General features: G+C 53.0%; 1 protein-coding gene and 1 non-coding gene across 2 annotated transcripts in view; one reads left to right on the top strand and one right to left on the bottom strand.

The window, feature by feature from the left end:
- The first annotated feature begins 236 nt into the window (after positions 1-236).
- On the top strand, positions 237-309 carry TRNAV-UAC (transfer RNA valine (anticodon UAC)). The gene has a single exon. It is a non-coding gene; the product is annotated as a tRNA-Val (tRNA).
- Positions 310-1,454: 1,145 nt separating this feature from the next.
- Positions 1,455-6,866, bottom strand: part of SFI1 (SFI1 centrin binding protein) — a 55,564-nt gene continuing 50,152 nt past the window's right edge. Inside the window, exons 27-32 of the mRNA XM_032950858.2 lie at positions 5,547-5,889; positions 4,842-4,985; positions 4,226-4,340; positions 3,782-3,911; positions 2,438-2,603; positions 1,455-2,210 (exon numbers count right to left, since the gene is read on the bottom strand). Coding sequence (XP_032806749.2) covers positions 2,103-2,210; positions 2,438-2,603; positions 3,782-3,911; positions 4,226-4,340; positions 4,842-4,985; positions 5,547-5,889 — 1,006 coding nt within the window. The 3' untranslated portion in view covers positions 1,455-2,102. The remainder of the gene's footprint in view (positions 2,211-2,437; positions 2,604-3,781; positions 3,912-4,225; positions 4,341-4,841; positions 4,986-5,546; positions 5,890-6,866) is intronic.

Below are 6,866 nucleotides of genomic sequence, written 5' to 3'. Positions count from 1 at the left end.
TCGTCGCAGATCCAATCAGATGGCCTCAACCCAGAAGCAGCGGGGGTGGGGGGCAACGCGGCATTGTTAAAACTGCTGGCCAATGGAACGAATGTGAACACGTCAACCGCGCGTTGTTTCTGAATTAACATTTTCCTCAGAGTAATAATTTAAGAAAACAATATTTACCGACCGCAGTGCTCACAATTCCGCAACGTCTACTACATAAGACGCGTTGGCAAATGCAGGCATCAGCTGGTTCCATAGTGTAGTGGTTATCACGTCTGCTTTACACGCAGAAGGTCCTGGGTTCGAGCCCCAGTGGAACCAACCGAATTTTTTTTAAATTCCGCTTGCCTTGATCATTGGTGACCATTTTCCCTGGGTGAGGCACGATGAATGTCAAAACAAAAGTAAATTTAAGGCGTATTTACTTCCCAAGAATCACAGACACCGAATGTCAACTTCTCCCGTGCAATGGCATTCTTCCTTTGAAATGAACGCATCTTACGCCCCCTGCACGAATACACTTGATATTGCATCTCGTCACCCATTATAACCCTCCTAATGTGGGGTCTCGTTGGCTTCTTACATCTCGCTCTTTGGCCATGTGCTCTGAAGGTGGCGAGATGTTAACTCCCTCGCCTGGTATACAGAAGGTCGTGGGGTTCGATCCCGACCCTGACGCCTCTATATTTGGAGTTTGCGTTCTCTCTTCCCGTGGTCACGTCGATTTTGTCTTCGGAGTCCTCCGGTTTTCCCCCTCCATACTTTGAATGAACACGCGTTGAGATTATTTGGACACTGCGAGACATTTCCACACAATCCACTTCGCTGAGTTGTCATTGATGGCCAGATCGCTTCTGCAGAAACGACATACCACAGGGCCATTGCCTGTAAATTTGTCCCTTTAAGGCCACCGTGTTTTTGACGAATGTTGAGTTTTGTCTTGACTTGAGGCTTTCTTGACTGCAGGAAATACATATTCTATGGGTCTTTCGGTAAAGCCACGTAGATAGAAAAATAATTAAAATATCACGACGTTTCGATCGCAACACAAGCAATCGTCTTCAGGCGGGTTTTGTGTTGCGGTTGCGCACCGCTGCCAACATAGCAGCAGCACCATCACCAAATAATTTGTTCGAGCAGCCAAAATGAAGTGGGCTCATAAAACGCGGGCTTTTAGCAAAGACAAATTATAAGAAGTTAACCAGGCTGATGAGATGAGGTCCGTATGCAGGAGGGTGGGAGATTATAGCACACAGCAGGGCTGTGAAGGAATGGTGGTTGATGTCGGCCCACTCAGAGGCCTTCAAAAAGCAGATGATCGACCATGGCAGACGATAACAAGAACGAGTTGAGCTCGCTCCAACAAATGCACCTCTGTTCTTACGAAGTGCATTGAGATTTGGGCTGTGAATTGTGCATGATAAATATAACAATCTTGTTAAGAGGAAAGACATTCACCAGAAACGTTTGTGTTTTAAGTCAATTTTATTAGCAACGAGCAAACGTACACAGGCACGTAAGTTGTTGCAAGATATGAAAGTTGGTCGATTTACAAAAAACACAAAAACGTGTTTACGCAACAGTATCGAACACAATGCGAGGATTGAACACATATACAGACACTTGACGGCACAACGATGAACCAACTCAATCAAAAGCAGTCCCATTCGTAAAAAAAACTGATAAGTCAACACTTATGGCAACGTAGGAGGGCATCGCCAATAATTAACACACGTGAGTGTGCGTTCATGCATTTCAAATATTCCGCACTCTTAACGTAAAAAAGGCAACTCATAAATACCACAAATCCAATTAAGGCACGAGGCTCCCACATGTGCCACAACCGTCGTACCGCGCCATCCTCTGGACACCGACGCATTTCGCGCGATCAAAGCACAAAGCCGCTTCATTATAAACAGCCCGGGGGCCTTGGGCGTCCGCGCACACGCGATGCTCGGATGATTAGCACTTCTTTTGCGACCGCGGACTTTTTCTCTCGCGGCCGTTACATTTGATTTCTTTTTCCCTCTCCCTCCACCTCTCCGTCTCCACGGACGACACGGAACGAGGCGGCGGGGGGGGGGGGGGCGGGCGTGAAAATGCCGCTCCGTGCGTCAGACGCCCAGCGGCGCGCTCAGCTGACTCACGCGCGCGACGAGGCGCTCGACGCGCTCGCGGTTCCTCTCCACGAGCGCCGTCTGCCTCTCCACCTCGTGGGTCACCTGCAACCGCGCAAGCCGCGGCGTGGGGCAAAACATGCAAATTATCCACGAGAAGGTGGGGGGTGGTGGAGGGTTTGGTGGGAGTGGGGGGGGTGCCGAAGACCGCTCGGCAAAAAAATGTTTCGCATGACTCGCACCCGTGGTAATGAATACGGCTTTTATAAGGGAGAAAATGTGCAGACGGTGAGGTTTTTTTTCGCCCCCCCCCCCCCCCCCCGATTGCGCACCTCCGCGAGCTCCTGCTGAATTTGATGAGAACTCCCAACAGACTCCTCCTCGCCTGCCGCGGCCACCTCCACCTCCTCCTCTCTCTTCCCCCCGCCTCGCTCCCTCTCGGCAGCCTCCACGGAACTCAGCCAGCCTCTCAGCACCGTCGCCTGCCTTTGCAGGGAGCTGGAGAAAATCGCGCAGAGTTAAAGACGCCGCGCGGTTTACATGAGACCGCAAAATGAGCGCAAATGATATCCGATTTTCTGATATGCATGAGATGTGTGCATAAAAAAGTCTAATCCATTTCGTGCTGAAATAAACATTGCGGCGGTATTCTTTGGTTTCTCTCGGTAAAGTCACGTAGATATAAAACAAAATAAATTAAATCACGACGTTTCGGGCGCAACACAAGCGTCCGTCATCAGGTGGAACAACCACAGCAAGAAACAACTGCAGAGGCGGGCAAAAGAGCTGCTTGTTACATCTCCGTGACTTTACCGAAAAAACCAAAGAGTATGGATCCCTGCAGTCACGAAAACCTCAAATCCAGATTGAGGCGGTACTCATCGCCTGTTTACAGTCATGAGCCAGTGGTGGAAATTCCACATTCCTGTGGCGGGGTTGAGTCCCTGAATAGAGGACAACCACATCCCCAGAATGCGGTACTCATTTAATGGACATTAGCAGAAGGGGGGGTGGGGGGGATGATGGGCTGAGTAAGCCCCCCAACCAGCAGGATTTGAACTCAGAACCTTCCGATCACTCTACCACGGAGTGCAATGGCCGGTGCAAGACTGAGAGCACCAGTCCCGTGAGGAACGTGGACTGGGCATTGTGTGAGAGCACCAGTCCCGTGAGGGTCGTGGACTGAGCGTTGTGTGAGAGCACCAGTCCCGTGAGGGCCGTGGACTGGGCGTTGTGTGAGAGCACCAGTCCCGTGAGGGCCGTGGACTGGGCATTGTGTGAGAGCACCAGTCCCGTGAGGGCCGTGGACTGGGCATTGTGTGAGAGCACCAGTCCCGTGAGGGCCGTGGACTGAGCGTTGTGTGAGCACCAGTCCCGTGAGGGCCGTGGACTGGGCGTTGTGTGAGAGCACCAGTCCCGTGAGGGCCGTGGACTGGGCGTTGTGTGAGAGCACCAGTCCCGTGAGGGTCGTGGACTGGGCGTTGTGTGAGAGCACCAGTCCCGTGAGGGTCGTGGACTGGGCGCGTGTGAGAGCACCAGTCCCGTGAGGGTCGTGGACTGGGCATTGTGTGAGAGCACCAGTCCCGTGAGGGCCGTGGACTGGGCGTTGTGTGAGAGCACCAGTCCCGTGAGGGTCGTGGACTGGGCGTTGTGTGAGCACGAGGTAGCGGACGGACCGCAGTCGCGTCCGGTCTTCGTTGTACTCTTCGAGCTCGTTGTGGATTCTCAGCAGCTCGGCCATGTCTAAACTCGCGTCCGCAGATCCGCCTCCCTCCTCATCGTCCTCCCCCCATGAGGCCACCCCAGCTGAGCGTGGAGCATGCGACGAGAACACAGACACAACGAGGCAAGGAGCGTTGAACGCAGCCTGGTGGGCAACCGTGGCAAGATAAACGTAATCGTTTCGTTCGGTAAGTTCGTCTTTTAGGCGTAACAGATTGGTATGGATATTTTTTGTGGCAGTTCAATACGCGCACCGGAATGTCTCACCGTGTAATACAATTAAAAACGTGGCATTTACATAAGATTTGCCCCAATTGGTTTTATACTTTGCCCCGATCTGTTTAGATTTATACCAAAACGAGTTTGCGTGGGTCTACGTGCGTGTTTTCGTTGTTTACGTTTATGAGCCCCAATCGTGAGATGTTCATCTCCATCGTCGTCATCGTCCGTCATCTCACTGGCCTTCTCCGTCACGTGACAATAATTTCCACGACGGTCGCTTTTCGGTACAAACTGCAAACAAAAAAAACAAAGGCGCAGTCCCAATCAAACGCATCGCTCGCGCTGCTCCCGGAGAAAACATAATTAGAGGCGCCACGGTGGCTAGGAGATGTTAACTACCTCGCCTGGTATACAGGAGTTGGTGGGTTCGATCCCGACCCTGACGCCTGCTGTATATTTGGAGTTTGCGTGTCTCTCTCCCAGTGGTCGCGTGGATTTTTCCCACCACATTTCGAACCAACCTGCGTTCAGAGTATTTGGCTACGACACATTTCCACGTGATAAGCCACTTCGTTGAGATGTCATTTGTGGCCAGGTTGCTTCTCAAAAGAGAGCTACATAGCTCAGTGGGCCTTAGCCGGTAAAATAAAAAGAGTAATTATCTGGCCGATTTTATGTTAATCAGTGGCATCACTGTCTAGAATTTTGTTAAGTTTTAGTAATGAATACGAGCAGGCAGGCGGGGGGGGGGGGGGGGTGGGGGGTTCTCATCCGAGCTCCGTGATGTCAGACCTTCGTTGCTGCCGGTAACGTGAAGGAGGACGGCGGGAGGAGCGGCTCTTTCCAATTTGCCGGAGCTGCGAGGGGGCAGCCATCCCCAGAGACGCCCCGGGCTCCCTCCCCTGCATCGGCAATAACCGGCGCCGCTCCCCACGGCTGCGTGCGACAGAAACGCACGCTCGCAAACAGCTCTCCAAGTGAGAGCACCTCCAGCTCATTCACATTATAATTGTTGACAATTTAAATGCTTTTATGTAAAAAATAACATTTCACATATATACGCGTTATTTTTGTTTCTGCAATGATTCACTTGGGTTTAAATATAGCAGTTTTGTTGGCAGGTGGCATGTGGTTGCTCAATATAAGTACACGTACTCTACTTAATAATCGTGCGTCACGTTGTTTAACGACACGCGCTTGCTTGGTGTGTTTACTGGATCAATGACTCCTTTGAAAAAGAGATCTCTAGCCTCAATTGACTCTCATAATCAGCCATGGTCAATCCACTGCTGGATGAAGGCCTCCCCGTGCCATTGCCAATCGTTTACAGTCTCACGATGCAACAATCTACACAGCGCTTGGAACACGAGCCTACTTCATTGCTCCATCTCCGCTGCGGACGTAAAAATGGGCTCTCGAACTGCTTTCTAAATCAAGCTCTCAATCCGTCTGCATCTTGAATGCTACAACGGATCCTTCACGCACGCGACGGCATACCCACGGCCGCAGCGGCCCCGAGCCGGCCGGGCCGAAGCTGCTCGGCGCGCGCTGCGAAGAGAGGAGCGATGGAGGCCGAGCGCCGAGGTCCGGCACCAAAACGGGCCGGGCCCGAGATGCGTCTCCCCGACGAACGGCCGGCAACAAGCCCCAGTCGACCGGAGTCTCCTCCCCTGGTCCGGCGAACGTGGCCACGGGGACGTGACCGGTGCCGTGACCGGTGCCAGAACCCGCACCGGGACGCGAGCTGGAATCCGCGCCAGCGGAGGCCTGCGCCAGGGGCCCGGATCGCTCGCCGCACGACACGAGCTGCCCCGCGGGAAGGTGCCGGTCGATGGCCTCGCTGCGGCGACGGGAAGAAACCGCCCCGTTAAGACGGATTCGTGGAAACGCAGCCGTGCAAGTCACGATCCATAATATGTCAGCTTCAGAATTTTCTCCTTATTCTTTACATTAGCAGCTGTTAATAGCGAACATTAAAATTAAGCAGCCCTAAGTGGTCCGAGTTAGGGACAGCCAGACGCTGGGGTGGGAGCGTAGCCAATCCCATCATCATTGATAAAATGTCACTCCTTTTCATAAAAGCTTAAACAAGCCATTACTTGGCAAGTTTCATGTCGGGCGAACGGGGAACTGGAAGGCGCTCGAAATGTCAAAGCGGTGAAGCCAATCCCCCCACGCGTGAAGTCCGTCCGCTGGCGATGGAAACTAATTTGCTTCGTCAAAATGTTTTTCCGCAGCAGCGGCGGCGGCGGTAGCGGCAGCAGCAGCAGCAAGGTGGGCGAGCGAACGTCGCAGGGGTCTAAACACTTTTTTACCGAGCGCCGAGGCAGCAACGCGAGGATCCTGCGTTCAGGCCGAACGCAATTAAACTGGGTGCTCAAGTGTAGCGAGCCGATGGCCTCAGCCCGGTCACCAATGAGCGCATCGTAAAAGCTACACGCATTATTAACGCTGGCTTTTAACTTAATTCATCACATTCCTGCTGAAGGTACTAAACGCAAATCCGTTCGATTGACAAAGCAAGCAAGCACACCCTGCACGGTTCGTAAACAGTGCACCCCCCCCACCCCCTCCAACGTGTAGCTAAAGAATCCGAACAAAAGGACACAAGGCGATGCACCGCTTGCCGCAGATTGAAAATGGGCAATGCTTTCACGTCACGACGACTGAAGCAATGTAGTCGGTCGAAATACGAGGACAACGGCGGTGGCAGCGGCACAAACGCAACGAAGTGAATTTGGCGGCCCCGAGCCAGCGCGGTGGCCTCTGGGCGAGGTGGCATGCGGGGCCGGGGTCGGGGCCGGGGTCGGGTCCGGT

The sequence above is a fragment of the Petromyzon marinus genome, chromosome 9 (assembly GCF_048934315.1).
Source record: "Petromyzon marinus isolate PM22_M1 ecotype Great Lakes invasive population chromosome 9, UKy_Petmar_22M1.pri1.0, whole genome shotgun sequence".
Classification (NCBI taxonomy): domain Eukaryota; kingdom Metazoa; phylum Chordata; class Hyperoartia; order Petromyzontiformes; family Petromyzontidae; genus Petromyzon; species Petromyzon marinus.
This window is presented reverse-complemented; position numbering and strand designations above follow the sequence as displayed.